Source organism: Triticum urartu, chromosome 7A, assembly GCF_056163025.1.
Source record: "Triticum urartu cultivar PI428250 chromosome 7A, HENAU_Tu73, whole genome shotgun sequence".
Taxonomy (NCBI): domain Eukaryota; kingdom Viridiplantae; phylum Streptophyta; class Magnoliopsida; order Poales; family Poaceae; genus Triticum; species Triticum urartu.
The window spans coordinates 571,145,876-571,162,009 of NC_141879.1; the positions used below are offsets into that span (position 1 = coordinate 571,145,876).

At 48.8% G+C, this 16,134-nt stretch overlaps 4 protein-coding genes across 6 annotated transcripts; 2 read left to right on the forward strand and 2 right to left on the reverse strand.

The window, feature by feature from the left end:
* Positions 1 to 1,513: 1,513 nt before the first annotated feature.
* On the forward strand, positions 1,514 to 6,112 carry LOC125521891 (uncharacterized). 2 transcript variants are annotated; one of them, XM_048686952.2, is made up of 6 exons: positions 1,514 to 1,959; positions 2,071 to 2,371; positions 2,488 to 2,646; positions 5,018 to 5,313; positions 5,513 to 5,650; positions 5,771 to 6,112. In XM_048686952.2, exons 1-6 carry the CDS (start codon positions 1,759 to 1,761, stop codon positions 5,795 to 5,797), a joined length of 1,122 nt encoding a protein of 373 aa, XP_048542909.1. In that variant the 5' UTR covers positions 1,514 to 1,758; the 3' UTR covers positions 5,798 to 6,112. The 2 variants fall into 2 exon arrangements, with proteins under 2 accessions (XP_048542909.1, XP_048542908.2); XM_048686951.2 differs by having other exon boundaries at positions 5,513 to 6,112.
* A 152-nt stretch (positions 6,113 to 6,264) lies between these two features.
* On the reverse strand, positions 6,265 to 7,954 carry LOC125521892 (ras-related protein RABA3). 2 transcript variants are annotated; one of them, XM_048686953.2, is made up of 2 exons: positions 7,405 to 7,954; positions 6,265 to 7,099 (listed from the first exon to the last, which is right to left on the reverse strand). In XM_048686953.2, exons 1-2 carry the CDS (start codon positions 7,449 to 7,451, stop codon positions 6,367 to 6,369), a joined length of 780 nt encoding a protein of 259 aa, XP_048542910.2. In that variant the 5' UTR covers positions 7,452 to 7,954; the 3' UTR covers positions 6,265 to 6,366. The 2 variants fall into 2 exon arrangements, with proteins under 2 accessions (XP_048542910.2, XP_087391911.1); XM_087535785.1 differs by having other exon boundaries at positions 6,265 to 7,157; positions 7,405 to 7,420.
* A 179-nt stretch (positions 7,955 to 8,133) lies between these two features.
* LOC125521893 (ATPase, F1 complex, OSCP/delta subunit protein) lies at positions 8,134 to 9,047 on the reverse strand. The gene has a single exon (XM_048686954.2). The coding sequence runs from the start codon at positions 8,951 to 8,953 to the stop codon at positions 8,423 to 8,425; it is 531 nt and encodes a 176-aa protein (XP_048542911.1). The 5' UTR covers positions 8,954 to 9,047; the 3' UTR covers positions 8,134 to 8,422.
* A 5,265-nt stretch (positions 9,048 to 14,312) lies between these two features.
* Positions 14,313 to 15,491, forward strand: LOC125522013 (uncharacterized). The gene is made up of 2 exons (XM_048687073.2): positions 14,313 to 14,854; positions 15,018 to 15,491. Exons 1-2 carry the CDS (start codon positions 14,328 to 14,330, stop codon positions 15,241 to 15,243), a joined length of 753 nt encoding a protein of 250 aa, XP_048543030.2. The 5' UTR covers positions 14,313 to 14,327; the 3' UTR covers positions 15,244 to 15,491.
* Positions 15,492 to 16,134: the final 643 nt, after the last annotated feature.

The following is a 16,134-nucleotide window of genomic DNA, read 5'->3' on the forward strand; positions in this document are numbered from 1 at the left end:
TTCAGGCCAGATAGAGCCCATAGCATGCTTGTACCATCGCCTCCCTATCCTCCGATGTAGCATCCACAAACCACTCTAGCAGCCAACTCGAAAGTGCACTCAAGGAGTCAACCGTGCACAGTGGGATCGCCACCGAAACTCCCTTTTTCGAACGCAACAATTTCTAGAATAAAACCGAGTGTGGGCATGCCCAAAAGCGATGATAGAGTGATTCCTCTCATCTATCATGTTGGAACATGCGTTTGGTTGAGATTAATTTGCCCCTGCATTAGTGAAAAGATATGGAGGCTGCAATATGACGACTCTGTGTTTGCTCACAGCCGCCATGGTCTGCATATCGATATGAAACGCACTTCATAACTCATATGGTAACCGTCCATACAACGAATCCACTAGAATTGCCCTAATTGCGGTGTTGATTTTGGTTAAATACTCAAATGGGAGCTTGTGACATCCTAGTCGAACATAAAAGAAGAAGAAGAAAAGAACCAATCAATCCAGGCTCCCATTGGCCGAACCAACCATCATATTCACGGAGAATCTAAGCAGCGCAGAGCACAACACCGACCAGAAGTTTCCACCTCCCCCCCCCCCCCGACCAAACCCTCCTCCAAGTTGAAGGAGGAGCCAGAGGACGTCGTCCCCACTGGATGCCTCGTCCGGCTCAACGCCGCCGCTCCATCACGACCCAACCGGAACCGAAGGCGGTACCCCAGTCCCTGATCCACGCGGTGATCGAGCTCATTGCCATCCAGGCTTGCAAAAGGCACAGATCATCCGTGAGTATGACGTTGCACACACTAAGGAGGAGGAGGCGCTACAGTCGCTCACGTGTCCAACCCCTACGCTTGGATAGAGGATATCTCCTTGACGAAGGAGGAGGAGGACGATTAGGAGAAGGATGAGGGTGACAACTAGACGACGTCGGGCATCTAGGAGTGTAGGCATCGATGTAGATAGCATGGGTTGAAAACGTCGTTAAATGTCATTTGTAGTCACTAATTATAGTGATGCGACAAATTCTGTTCCCGGTGATAGTTTTATAGTATGTAATGAAGCGGATTTTGGTTCCTTTTATAGTTTTATTATAGTTTATCGTAATTTATCATGTTGAAACATGCGTTCGGTTGGGTTTAATCCGCCCCTTCATTATTAAAGAAAATGAAAGAAAAAAATAAATAAACGAAAAGATATGGAGGCCGTGATATAGCAACTCTGTATTTGCTCACTGCCACCGTCAGTGGTCTGCATATCAATATGAAACGCGCTCATAGCTCGTACATCGATCATCCATATGACGAATCCGCTAGAGTTGCCCTAATTGGGGTGTTTGTTTTGGCTAAATACTCAAATGAGAGCTTTTCTTTTTTGACTAACACTCAAATGAGAGCTAGTGACATCCTAGTCGAACACAAAAGAAGAAGAAGAAAAGAGCCATTTCAATCCGGAGAGCCTGAGCGGCGCACAGCGCAACAGCAACCAGAAGTATCATCCACCTTCCCATCCCACCCACACGGACCAAACCCTCCTCCAAGCTGAAGGAAGGCACGCCAAGCCCAGGCCGAACCGACCCGTCCCCCTAAAATCCCAATCCCTTCTCCCGTCCGTCTTCCCTTCTCCATCCCATCCCCTTCCTCAACGAGCGAACGAATCCAATCCCCCTCGCCCACGCATCTCGCCCCGCCCCCTCCCCTTTCCCTTCCCCCGCAAGCAACGACGGGCGGAGAGCGGCGCGGGGATCGACGTCCGGCGGCGGCGATGAGGTCGACGGACTCCTCGTCGCGGTTCGTGCAGGAGCTGGTGCTGTACGCGGCGAGCGCGGCGCTCAGCTGCCTCGTCCTCTTCGCCGGCCTCCGCCAGCTCGACCCCAACCGCGAGTCCTCCAAGAAGGCGCTCCAGCACAAGAAGGAGATCGCCAAGCGCCTCGGCAGGCCCCTCATCTCCACCACCCCCTACGAGGTAGTATCACCACCCTCCACCCATTCCAATCCAACCCAATCCAGTCCAGTCCAGGGTTCGCCGCCTCGCACGCGCACGCGCGCCCGAATTTAATCCCCGGATTGCTCGCAGGATGTGATTGCGTGCGACGTCATCAACCCCGACGAGATCGACGTCGAGTTCGAGTCCGTCGGCGGCCTCGACGAGGTCAAGCAGGCGCTCTACGAGCTCGTCATCCTGCCCCTGCGCCGCCCGGAGCTCTTCGTCTACGGCAAGCTCCTCAGCCCGCAGAAGGGGGTGCTCCTCTACGGCCCGCCCGGGACCGGCAAGACCATGCTGGCCAAGGCCATCGCCAAGGAGTCGGGCGCCGTCTTCATCAACGTCAGGATATCCAATCTCATGAGCAAGTGGTTCGGCGACGCCCAGAAGCTCGGTAAGCCACCTCCAAGATTGTGCCCTGTTTGCTGGAATTGATCCTTCCTGCTTCTAACCTTTGCTCTGTGTATATATCTGTTGTAAAGACGCTCATTTTGTGTAACTCTGTGCCAGTGTCTGCCGTGTTTAGTCTCGCCAACAAGCTCCAGCCCGCCATTATCTTCATCGACGAGGTTGATAGTTTCTTGGGACAGCGCCGGAACACAGACCATGAAGCTTTGACTAATATGAAGACAGAGTTCATGTCTCTATGGGACGGTTTCACCACCGATCGTGAGCACTCTCCCTTGTTGCTTTCATAACATACTATATATTTATAATACAGGCTCATATCTACGAACAACGTTGTAAAGTAGTACGTAGTATCTTGGCCTCTTAGAGTAGCAGTCTGCATGCAGATAACAATTAGACACGTACCACTATCCAAGGACTTTAACGTATTGATCTGTACTGAAAAGTAATGTCGTCAAAATTGCACTATAAAAGTATGTATTAACAAATGACAATCATAACGCGCTGACGTGCGCAACCATGTGATCGGCCGTGCGCGCGCACGCTCAATGATGAATCGATGACACATAGCTCACGTCTGTTGCATCCAGCACGTGTCACACGTTTTGTCCTGTCGGGCCATAGAGCAGTCCATTAACAAAATGTACTCCTGATAATTTGCAACTTACAGACATCTGTTATTTTGGATCATTAGGATTTATATACAATTTACTTCAATGTTGCCCTGAACTCGATAGTCAGCCGATGATTTACATGATTTCATCTCTATCAAGTATATCACCCCATTAGAACCATCCCTTGAACAATAATTTTGGAATGGAGGGAGTAGTATTGTGGCCTAGAGTAGCAGTCTGCATGCAGATAACAATTAGACATATGCCACTATCCGAGGACTTTACATATTGGTCTGTACTGAAAAGTAATGTCATCAAAATTGCACTATAAATGTATGGTATTAACGAACGACAATTATAACGCGCTGACTTGTGCAACCAAGTCCTATGGCGCGACACAGTCCGCACGTGATCGGCCGTGCACGCACACGCTCGATGATGAGTCGATGACGTATAGCTGATGCGTGTTACATCCAGCGCGTGTTGCACATTTGTCCTGTCACACCATAGAGTATAGTCCATTAACAAAAGGTACTCCTGATAATTTGCACCTTACAGACATCTTACTTTGGATTATTAGGATTTATATACAGTTTACTTTGGATTGTTAGGATTTATACAATTTACTTCAATGTTCCGTTGAACTCAATAGTCGGTCGAGGATTTACATGATTTCATCTCTATCAAATATACATTACCCCATTAGAACCATGCTGGCGAAAAAAACATTTTCTCTATATGTTCACACTACGTAAACAATTTTCATTCTCGTATTTTTAGGAAGTATGTAAAAATTTACATATATCCGCTTGACCTCAGTCCAATACATGTCAATTTGATGATCTTACATGATTTCATCCCATAAAAGCATGTATCAACAAAATTCATTTTTTGGTCATTTAAACCATGCATTTTTTTTGTTTGTGTTAATAATTTACATGGTAATTTAATTCTTTGTTCTGTTCAGCTAAGCCTAACAAATGTACTCCCTCTGATCCATACTAATTGATGTTGCCTTAGTACAAATTTTAGTACTGTACAAAGCTGTACTAAAGCAGCGTCAATTAATATGGATCGGAGGGAGTACTAGCAGTAAATACAACAACTTTCATGTCCAAGTTTATGGGAAATTGACTTCACAGAAGTGTTGTTCATGTAATTACGCTAAATAAATACTTGTTTTACTGCCTACTTTTGTCTTGCTTAGGAATCTACTGGTTTCGGTTTTTAGTGCCAACGATATTCTCATGATCATATAATTTGTATGACACCTGGATTATTGTTTTATTTGAGTGAAAATGTTTTCAACCATGCCATTTTGTTCAGAGTACTCTCCCTTGACCTTACACCTTGGTTTAGAAATCTCAAGTTAAAATTAGATAGTATGACATTTTATGTCACAAAGGTATTTCTGTAAGAATGAAATGAGCAGACTGGAGTCTGTTAGTAGTTTACTTCATGATACACTTGTTGTTGCTAGTCATATGAGGTGAGGTGCTTTTAACAAACATGGGGCAACTAATGTACAGCAATCAGACTAACAACCTAACGCAAAACTGACACTCAGAATCTACCTTTGTGTACATGTAAATTTTTTTGTTGCTTTTATGTGGTTAGTGTTATTTATGTGAACTTCAGGTGTTCATGTATCATGCTTGTATGTGATCTGTGATGCTAACTTTAAGCTGTAGTAGTACAGCAATTTTAAGTTAGTAAATATCCTTTTTATTTCGGAATATCAAATGCAGAAAGGATGTTGCAATCTTAACAGAAGATAAAATGATAATGATAATAAGTGGTCATGGTTATACGTCTAAACTTTTGATCTCTAAGGTGGACATGAGATAGTTTTTTTTTCCTGGAGAATGAATGATCAAGCAGATTTGTTCTGATGCCCAGTTAGTTACCCACATGCGATTTGCTTGGCCTATGATACATCTGTAAATAATGAATGTGCAAGTTACAATAGAAACTTCCATATGAAGTAATATCTCCTGACAATTATTATGGTTGTGTAGAGAATGCTCGTGTGATGGTGCTTGCTGCTACAAACAGACCTTCTGAGCTAGATGAGGCCATCCTCAGGCGCTTCACGCAGATATTTGAAATTGGGGTTCCTTCTCGCAGTGAAAGAAGCAAGATACTTGAGGTTATATTGAAGGGAGAAAATATCGAGTCTAACATTGATTACGATTACATTGCCAGTTTATGTGAGGGCTTTACTGGGTCAGACATCCTAGAACTGTGCAAGCAGGCTGCATTCTATCCTATCAGGGAGATTTTGAACAGCGAGAAAGATGGGACAAGAGCAAATGTGAGTATTCAGTACTTTCTCTACAGTGAATTAACTTCCCTTTGGTATTCTACCCTATCAGGGAAGTTCCCTTTTGTTTGGGAAACCTGCATTTATGTCTGGATAGCGAAATAGGACCATAAAGCTATTAACTGTTAACGTAAGTTCCTCATTATGCATTCGTTGGTTCTGACCTTTTTGCTTGTAACTGCCGCCTCAGAGTCCAAGACCCTTGAGGCAATCGGACCTGGAGAAAGCTTTGTCAACATCTAGAAAGGGAAAGAAGGCCGCAAGCAGTGCGGCGTCAGGTCTCCAGTCGCCTGAGTGGATCCGGCCGTCGGATCCTGAAGATGACCAGGTACAGAGCGCAATCTTTGAGATATCTAAGCTGATGTCTCGAATAGTTCAGAACAGTCAGTCGGAACCGCAGGAGCCGTCTTCACCTTAATCTAAAAACAGAAGGTTTTCCTTTTGCTAGATCTCTGAAAAATCCGCAGTGGAGTAAGCGCTGGCATTACCTACCTAGATTCAGCATATGTATTGGTTCGGTCGGTTAGCGTCGTGGGGCCGCTCTCTGGTTTTTGAAGTTTATTGCAGCTGGCAAAGCCCCGCACTGATGTTTTGAGTCCCATCGTTCTCTGTGTGGAAAATTCAGAATCCTAATAGTTCTGTGGAACACTTGTTCTGGTCTGCTCATCTTGTAATTTTCGTTTTGGAACTTGACTATTGTAGGGTAGACAGACTCCTATACATACTGAAGAAATGTGCCCTTCCGTCACCATTCCATTCCATGGTTCAATCATACCATTCGTTCTTTTCATATCATCTGAACATTATTTACAACCCTGTCTCTGTTTTGATTCTTCGCTTTCGCCTTGGATGAAGCCAGCATCAATAACATAAACGATCAGTGACGCTTGTATTTTCAGCAAGAGATGCTGAATCTGTCAGCCATGAGCTGCGCGATTGGTGTCTTCACGGCGCTGGTTTCATGAACGATTTGAGACGCTTGTATTTCCAGCCAAGAATTAATTAATCGCTGAATACATCATATGGCATCGTATCGTATTCGTATCACGTCGAGCATGAAGAGCACCTGCTTGGTGTCTTCATGGCGCTGGTTTCCATCATGGACAGCTCCTGCGACAGAGAAATGCCCTTGAGCACCAGGACGTCGTCGTCGCCGTCACCGTTGCCTCTGGCCGCCTCCAGCGGCTTCCTGGACACGGCGGCGTGGATCTCCTGGAGCAGGCCGAGGAAGGCGGCCTCGACGTTGTCGCCGCTGAGCGCGGACGCCTCGTAGAAGAAGAGCCCCTGCTCCTCGGCGAAGGCCTCGGCCTCGTCGGCCTCCACCTCCCGACGCCCTGGGACGGCGGCGAGGTCGGCCTTGTTGCCGACGAGCGCGACGACGATGGACTTGTCGGCGTGGGCGCGGAGCTCGGCGACCCAGCGCGCGGCGTGGGCGAAGGAGTCCCGGCGCGTGACGTCGTAGACGAGCATGGCGCCCAGCGCGCCCCGGTAGTAGGCGCTGGTGACGGCCCGGTAGCGCTCCTGGCCGGCGGTGTCCCATATCTGGGCCTTGACGCGGCGGCCGGCGATGTCGGCGGCGCGCGTCTGGAACTCGATGCCGATGGTGGACTTGGAGTCGAGGCAGAAGTCGCCCCGCGTGAAGCGCCCCAGCAGCTGCGTCTTGCCCACCCCCGAGTCGCCGATCACCACCACCTTGAACACGTAGTCCTCCTCCATCGGGCTGCCTCCGGCGATCGGTTTGAACTCAAACTCCGGCGGCTGGCTAGCTCGGCTGCACCTATATATGGCGGCCTGTATCAGACGGACACTGGCTAGCTCATGCGCGTATGTCGTCTCTGCGTGTATATAAATATGTGGGTGACATAGCCACATAGGGGAGCGAGAGAGTGGTTGAAACATGAAAGGCCACTATAGTGATGGAGGCGCTGCTAGTATTTGATTGAATTTTTTTGCCAATTTTTCCCGTTCTATTTTATTAGCTATCCTGCCAATTCTACAACTGCAAGATCAAAGTGTTGTTCTTGGTTCATTATAGCCAGTAGTGATGTCCAACTGCTTACGTACAGGTAGCCGGGTACGTACCGCCTGCCTGCCTGCCTGCCGCCGGCGCCTTTCTCTTTCGCACTCATTGTAGAGTACGCAGGACGCGTCCAGTACGTACAGTAGTACGTAGCTCCATCATTCCTCTTTCTTTCAGTAAGTATTCCTTCCTCCACAAAGTTGATTAGGCAGAATACCGATCGTCATGCATGATCATTCATCCATTCATCCGTATATTCGAAACCCACATAAGCCCATCCGTGCGTGTCCACTCCATTCCAACCCTATGTGTTCATCATCCTTTGACACAGAAGAATTCGACGGCGAAAACAAAAACAGTACCATCACATGTCAACATGTGGCTACAGAATATATAGATCCACGGCACGGCAGTTGAGGATTAGCGTGCAAGTCATATATACAATCACCAGGATCGACGTCGCCGGATGTCACGGCCTCGTGTGTCACGCGGTGCCTAACCTAGTCACTCGTCCACGTTCATTGGTCGGCCCGAGCGACCCATCGACGGAGATGGATGGATTACGTCTTCCACTGCATGGTGTGATTAATTCAACTTCATGCCATGCCAACCCTTCCTCAACTGCTATGCTTACGTCTTATTTCAGGCTGCCGATCGATTATTGCGTAAGCCTCAGCTCTTATTTAAGCCTTCCAGTTAACTGGTCTCTTCTACGCGACAGCTCGAGTATTTATTATATTGGGGACATGTCAGGATTGGCACTATGCATCTGTAATGTTTCGCGGGGCACCTCTCAATAATGGATTGTTTTAGTTTCAAGCGGTTGAATGGCGAAGAAACAAGGCTAGAAACATCTGGGTTCCATGGACTACAAAATATGATCATGGTGGCGAGCAGTTGGGACAGAAGACTTGTGATGCTGTGCGTACGCGCATGGATAGTGCTCACAGTTAATCATACAATCATAAAAATATAGACTAGTGCTGTAGCAAGCAGTTGGGCATCTGCAGTTGATACCGGCGCTACGTACTCCTCAAGTGCAAACCTAAAAGCTAGCATGGCACGTACGTGCATCAGGCGCTAGTGGGCGTGGGCGTGGGCGCGCTTGCTGGAGGTCGAGGACGGCGGCGGGGCGAGCAGGTGGTCGCAGAGGGCGGCGAACTCGGCCAAGACGTCGGCGACCATGCCGGCCCTGCCCTTGCCGACGAGCAGCCGCACCAGCGCGCCCACCCGCGCATCGGGCTCCTCCAGGCGCTGCCCGCGGGGAGGCTCCTGGAGGCGCCGGAGCAGGGCGCGCGCGTGGCGGGCGGCCCCGGGCAGCGTGCCCGCGCGGAGCGACGCGTCGGCCAGCGCGGCCGCGTAGCCCGTGGCGGCGCGGCTGCTGGTGATGGTGCTGGTGCTTGCACGCGCCTGGCGCGCCGGCGGGGCGGCGGAGACCGACGATGACGAGGAGGAGCGCCGGGGCGGCGCGGTCACGGTCAGGCGCGCGGAGATGGAGGAGGAGTGACGCGGGTGCCTGAGGTGGAGCGCGCGGTGGTGGTGGTGGGGCTGGAGGGAGGCGGCGGCGGCGGGGAGCGCCCCGTGGTGGTGCAGGGACACGGCCGCGTCCATGGCGCCGGGTGTGGAACGGAGCGACCGAACGAGTGGCGGCGGTGGCTTATGCTTACGCTGGCTGATCTGCGCCCCGTTCTCGGATTGGGTTGGGTTTGGCGTTTGGTTGGGCGACGTGGACGCACGCGCGCACGGCGGACGGACGGTGAACCGGGCGCACCCGGCGACGTGGCCACGGCCACGCAGCAAGAGCAAGTGGCCGGCGTGGGCCAGAGCGGGAAAAGACGCCGGGGATTGTTTTTTCCGAAATCTCTCTAACTTTATTAAACTTCGGTAATCTTCATCGGTAAGACCAACCAAATGTGACTGCCTACTTCTAAAGTACAAGCATATTTATTCTCAAATGATAACACCCATACATGTGACATATCTGCACTTCATCCACACGTTTTGATCTCCGTTTGTTATGTTTTACACGAATCTTGAAGAAACATGTTGAAATTTCAGAACCACGTAGGCATAGCATGTTGTGTGGGCGTTAGAGCGCTCGCCCATATGATCAGCGGGGCGTGGTTGACAGCTGCGCCGTGTGGGCGAATCAGTTTCCGTCCACAGAGTCATCATCTAGTCCACACGCGTGTGCTGAAACTGCACACAGAAATTCCCTCATGCGTCCTTTAACTTCCGCGATAATTTGCGCGCCGGGGATTTTTATTATGTTCGTTGTTTCGTGGGCTCGTCAGCTTATCCTGGGCCTTTTCCACGCAAGTTGCGCGACAGCTACGGCACTGGACTGGACCAATTAGCCCGCTTTATGACTTGCTTGTTGTGTCCGGCTGCGCGGGCAGAGGAGAAGAGATAGCCCACGGAAACTACAGGTCCCGCCGGACCGCCCATTGATTCTCCGTGGTGTAAAGCGATTCCGGCCTGCCCGGGGCCAGGAAACAGGAAGGGTGTTCGTTCCGGTGAGCTCTCGCATGCCACCCATGCTGCATTTTGAACGGGGGGACAGAACCGGCGTGCTACGTTTCAGGTACGATATTTTTTGTTATGTTAGTCACCTTTTTTCTTCTATCGCGGGGCGCAAGATGGGGAGGTCGGACCTCGATAGAAAAGAAGCAACCTCGTCGAAGAAGAAAAAAAGTTAGATCAGTCCAAGGGCTAACCCTCGTTGGCCTTTTTTATAGGAGAAACTCCGCGAGCGCCGCGTGTTAGAGCCAAGGCTTGAACCCGGGCAGACTGGGAACTACCTCAACTGCCCAGCCAACGGGTCGACACCCCGTCCTCACCTCGCCGGAGAAGAAGCAACCCCACTATCTATCTTAGGGATGTGGGGTGCATATTCACTAGGGAGCAACCTCAATATTTATCTTAGAGGTGCGGGGTGCGGGCAAATCGTCGGAGTAGTTCACTGGTGCAGAGCTTAGGGGGATGGTCAGGGCGATGGCCAACAACGACGGTGGGGGAGGTTGAGGAGAGGGCGGGCGGCGAGGTGATGCGCGATAGCGCCCGTCAGTCGCGGGTGGTGGAGGCCGGCCATTGGGATAGGGCGGGCAGAAGGAAGAAGAGAGGAGGAAGGTTCTATTTTGGACCGTTGGATTAAGAGCTAGTGGTGACTGATAGATGAATCGCTTTCAGGTACTTGACGTGTAGTATGTCCCTAATAATATCGAGAAGACATCAATTACTTCCGACTTTCGAAATGATATGATTCAAAAGCTACATACCAAGAATACATGCAACCAAATTATTACAAAAGAAAGAAAGAAAATGACGAGAACGACCGCAGCAAACGACAACAACCATTAATGATCACCACCATCATATTTAGGTAAGAAAATGGAGCGAAAATGAACGGAACTGATTGCTGGCACATTTTTCTTGAAAGTGGTAGGGTTTTCACAGCAGAGCCGACGGCCAGCGAGGTGAGATTTTGTCCCAACAACATGAGTTACTAGGTATTGGTGTTATGGTTACTATGCCATTACATGAGTTTCATCGAGTGCTGGACTGACCCACATAGACATAGAAAATGGAAAGTTCCATACACGAAAAATGTTGTTCCACTTTTGTTTCCGTGTAAGAAATTCCGTTTCTGTTTTCGTTTCACAATATTAAGTTTTTTCTTGAAACAGAAGCAAACTATTTGCCTCATATATTAAACAAGAAGTGAATAAAGTTAGTGTTACAATTACCCCTTACAAACAAAAGGATGACTCTGCCGTCATCAAATTCCCTAAATGGTTAGTCCCCGCAGTGATCCACAGCTTCATCTCGTCAACCACCGTGTTAAGAAGAACTGTCGGTGGGGTACACTTATAACGGAAGACTCTAGTGTTTTTCTCATTCCAAATTGACCAAGAAACCAACAAGATTGAAGATGCCATGGCCTTCCTATTTGGGATACTAGAGCCGGAACGACTAGACCACCAATCCTTGACGGAGCATTGGAGGTGCCAAAGGGACGTGTCAATGTTGGTTAGATGAAGCTTGTTAATCACCATGTTCCATAGGCGTAACGTGAACTGACACTTGAAGAACAGGTGATCACCGGATTCTTGGACTCTCTTGAAAAGTGGGCATAGCCCACAATTCGGCCATCCACGCTTTGCCAACCTATCGTTCATACAAATTAGATCTTGGAGAGCTAATCAAGCGACAAAAATCGTTTTTGGCGGTGCCAAAGCCTTCCATACCATGCGATCCATCATAGAGAGGGTCATTCCTAGGAATTGTGCTTTACGCGGAAGCCGCCGAATGGTGCCCCGAGGCCGTGTGCTTCCAAATGATATCATCTTTGGTTTGGTCATCAAGGTTAACATCTGAGGAGCATCCGAAGCATGAAAAATTCACATGTGTGCTAGGCGGAAACTATATTAGAAGCTTTGATTTTGAATATTCATGCATTACCATGAAGTGACTCTCGAACTTTCCATTTTTTTTTTGAGGAAGCCTCAAAGATAAGAGGTGCAATATCCATGTTCTTTCGCCCAAGAAGCCAAGGCAAGCTCCAAAATGGTGTTTTCGCACAATTGCAGATGGTGATGGTGGAAAAACCATAGAAGAATTTGAGATCATACTCATCACATGGGTTCCGCATCTCCACACAAAGCTTGGAAGGCTCTTTCCATTCATACCAAGGCCAAGGTAACCTAAGAACACGTGTGAATTTGTCGGTATTGAGCACGCCTAATCCACCATACTCCGAAGGACGACAAACCGCCTCCCAGTTGACCTTGCATTTTGCCCCGGTCGTCTTGTCCGAAGCGGCCCAAATGAAAGCTTATTCGAGCTTGTTGATGTCGTGGAGTATGCCCGACGAAACCACAAGCGGTGTGATAAAGTAGATGGCTTAGGAGGTGATCACCGACTTGACGAGGGCCGGGCGACCAATGGAGGTTATGTTATGACCCTCCCAAGTGACTAGCTTTCCTGCAACCTTGTCCACACGGTACTGCTGATCCACCTCTTTAAGGCACAAAACGGATAGGAGCAACCCCAAATAAGGCATTGCGAAGGAGGCTCTTGTGGCCGGCAAGCTTCGCAAAATTTTCTCAAGATTGATATGATCGCATCGAATAGGCACCACCGAGCTCTTGTGAAGTGCATAAGCTCGTGACACTCTCAATTCCTCTCAAGATGGCCATGCAGTTATCAATGTTGCCCTTGATGGGGGCCATAAAGATTGCCGCGTCATCGCATTTAGCGAGGTACGCACTAGAGCGCCCCTCCCATGAATCTTGTGTAGGATGCCATTGCCAACTCAAGAAGATGTTGTGCGGGGGGTGGGGGGGGGGGGGGTTCAATCGCGAGGACAAAGATTCATTTCCACATTTCCTCTTCATTTTCATTTTCCCACGCAAAACACACACACAAAAACGCTTCGTTTTTCATCCCTAATCACATTCTAGTTAGTTACCCGCTCCGGTTATGATCACCGCCACAATGCTCAGCGTAGACCTGCTTCACTTTAATTCCCGTTGCGCAGATTCTAGGCGGACGACGGAGAAACCAACGAGAGTAATCTAAATGCTCTTATATTTCTTTACAAAGGGAGTGCTAATCTAGCCGCGATGTCCGTCCACCGCCACCAGACCCAGAGAGCTGGATTTCACAGACAAGATGCCAGACCAAAATTGAGAATCACCATGCTTATATTTTATACCAGAAAGAGAAGCACCTTTAGCATATATATTTAACAACATGGATTGCCATAGTCCTTCCTCTCTTTCCAGTTTCTAAATTCATTTGGCTAATAAGGCTTTATTGAAGATATCTAGATTAATTATCCCCAAGCCTTGGGCTGGCACACCTCGCCCCATTTGACAAGATGATACTGCTTCTTATCTTTATCTCATTGCTAAGTAATCCTAGCTCTGAAAATCAGCCCTTTTCTCACTCTTTCTCAAACTAGATTGCACCAAAGCAATTCCGCTAGCAATATTTAGCATCCTACTTTATCAACAGGCACATTTATTTGCAATTATTTTTTCTCAGCAGGCTTACAATCTTTATTTCTAATCAAAGACCAATATGTGATGTGGATAATTAAAGAAAAGGCACCTGGCTCACACATTTCGGGGTGGCCGCGCTTGTTTTCAAAGACGTAAAACAACAAGAAATGGCGTTTAATTAGCTGCTCTAGGGCAAGCGGGGGCATCGGTTAGGTTTTGTGTGTTGTGGTCTCACCTGATTTCGTCGAGCTTTCAGCATCTCTATACTCCCTCCATTCCTAAATATAAGTCTTTTTAGATAATCCAATGCGGACTACATACGAAGCAAAATAAGTGAATCTACATTCTAAAATACATCTATATACATTTGTATGTACTTCCTCAATTCCTAAATATAAGTCTTTTTAAAGATTCCACTATCTATATAGACACCTTTTAGAGTATATGTTCAATCATTTTGCTCCGTATATATGCTATAGTGAATTCTCATAAAAGATTTATATTTAGGAACGCGGGAAGTAGCTCGTATTGAAATCTCTAAAAAGACTTATATTTAGAAACGGAGGAGTACGCGTCACTCTTTTTGGTCTAATATGAAAGTGCAGTGCTCCTGCCGTTTTCTTGAAAAAAGAAAAGTAGCAGCTCATCGCCAAAGCTCACACGAGATCCAGACGTGACGGAGGTGGCTTCCCACCGCGCGCACCGCCCCCAGAGAGCTGGATTTCATACGGGGCCAGAAGATCGCACCACCAGGCCACCACCCTGGAAAGATTCTACCCTTCCACCGGAAGAAGAATTCAGGGATCGTTACTTAACCATGCACGTGCGCCGGGATCCAAAACCAAGGTTAACAAAGCATTTTGATCACTGCGGCCTGCCTGCGGGTCAGATAAAAACGCTTGTTAACTGACGGACGGAGAGTTTCATCAGGAGTGAAAGAAAGGTTGCCGGCCAGGTATCCGGACCCTCTCCACGGCTGCATGATTGATTTGATTCGATCCGGCCATCGACTTCCCGGCCCGCCAACGGGTTCCCTCGCGCTCCTCTCCTACCACCCATGGTTTCGTCACGGAGCACAACCAACGGCACGCATGCAAACAGACAAGCAAAAGCGGTCTGGCTTCCGTGCCCTCCGTCGTATAGTATATAACCCCGGCCCGGTCGCCTCCATCCGCCGAACTAACCAAAAACAAGCGTGCCGACGCGCACCACCCGAGCGAGCACGCACGCACGCACGCATCACTCTCCTCTCCGGAGCAGCGGCGGCCGTGCCTGCCACGCGCGCGCGAGCGTACGTACACATGGGAGAAGAGGTCGCCTCCACCGCTGCGGCGCCGTCCTCGCTGATGGCCGCGGCGGCCGTCAAGGGGGACGAGGAGCGGTACGTCATGGTGGCGTCGCGGTTCTTCCGTGTTCTTCCGAGTGAAGCCCGGCGCCCCCACTTCCTCGACTCCTGCTTCCTCTGCAAGAGGAGCATCTCCCGCGACCGCGACATCTTCATGTACAGGTACGAGCAAGCTAAACTCATCTAGCGCTACCGCTGCAACCGCAGTTGATTCTCTTTTATTTCTTTTTTTTTTGCGGGTGAATTCTCTTTTATTTCCACGGGGAGAAGATCACGGGTGATGATTCTTGGTGCTGATGCGGGCGTTGGTTAATGGTTCGTGCAGGGGTGACGCGGCGTTCTGCGGCGAGGAGTGCAGGCAGGACCAGATGGCCATGGACGAGGCGCTCAACGCGGCGGCGCGCCGGCACCGCAAGCAGGCCGCGGCCGAGCAGGCCGCCGGCACCGCGCGCCGCGAGGAGGCGGGCGCGACGGCGGCGTCGATGATGCACCGCCGGCCGACCATCGCCAACCTCGGCGCGGTGGCGCGCACCCCCGTGGCCGCCAGCTAGCAACCTATGCTCGTCGGCGCGGCGCGTGCACCATGGATCGATCTTCCTTAGCTAGATCGCTAGGAGGCTAAAAAGTAAAAACGGACTGATCATAAGTTCATAACGGAGGGTCGGCCGAATGCTAGCAAGCAAGAGCGGATAGATGTATAGTTAAGAAGACATGGATCTCAAAATGTTTTCCTGCATGTTATTGCTGCGTACGCTAAAGTAAAGTGGATCATCAGCTCTAGCTGGAGTTCATCAGTCTAGCTCTCGAGTCTTCTTCGGTGCAAGTTAATCTGAGCGTGTGTTCTTCTTCTCAATGATATGACACCCTTCTTCAACCTATGTAAACTAATCATCTTCTGCATCAAGACTAGACGTATCCTTCTCCGAGATCAGCTTATGTTACAAGAAGAATCTTACAGGACCGGAACCATATAGTAATTGGCACCAATGTGTTTTTATAATTTTCTTAAAAAACTTCAGAGTGCCTCTCACGATGCCTTGTAGGCTCTCATACATGTTCGCAATGAGACTTTTCTTGAAACAAAACTGCATAAATGTTTACATAAAAGCATCCATCATGTCGCTCTCTGATCGTAGATTCTTCACAAGATATTTACAGGAATTTAGTTCTTAGAAAGAAAACATCTACCTAGATTTTCTAAATCGTGGGAGCCGTGAACCAAAATTCCCGTAAATCAATCATTTTCATTCGGTTTGCATGAAAGTTGTTTCTTTTTGTGCCTTTACTGTGTTCTGCCAAATGGCTACTATATTACTTCATTATGTTTCAGGCTCATGCGCCAGGGAACATCTTACATGAGTTAACTACTCCGGTCTCAGTGATCAGATCACTGAAGCAACACATCTTTCCATCTCACTTTTAGTTCTTATTACAAAGGAAAA

Coding starts and splice junctions, on each gene's coding strand:
- LOC125521891 (XM_048686951.2), top strand. CDS start 1,759: ATGAGGTCGACGGACTCCTCGTCGCGGTTCGTGCAGGAGCTGGTGCTG. Junction 1,960..2,070: donor TCTCCACCACCCCCTACGAG/GTAGTATCACCA, acceptor GATTGCTCGCAG/GATGTGATTGCGTGCGACGT. Junction 2,647..5,017: donor GGACGGTTTCACCACCGATC/GTGAGCACTCTC, acceptor ATGGTTGTGTAG/AGAATGCTCGTGTGATGGTG.
- LOC125521892 (XM_048686953.2), bottom strand. CDS start 7,451: ATGAGTGCGAAAGAGAAAGGCGCCGGCGGCAGGCAGGCAGGCAGGCG. Junction 7,100..7,404: donor GGCAGGCAGGCAGGCAGGCG/GTACGTACCCGG, acceptor CGCCATATATAG/GTGCAGCCGAGCTAGCCAGC.
- LOC125521893 (XM_048686954.2), bottom strand. CDS start 8,953: ATGGACGCGGCCGTGTCCCTGCACCACCACGGGGCGCTCCCCGCCGCC.
- LOC125522013 (XM_048687073.2), top strand. CDS start 14,328: ATGATTGATTTGATTCGATCCGGCCATCGACTTCCCGGCCCGCCAACG. Junction 14,855..15,017: donor CGCGACATCTTCATGTACAG/GTACGAGCAAGC, acceptor TGGTTCGTGCAG/GGGTGACGCGGCGTTCTGCG.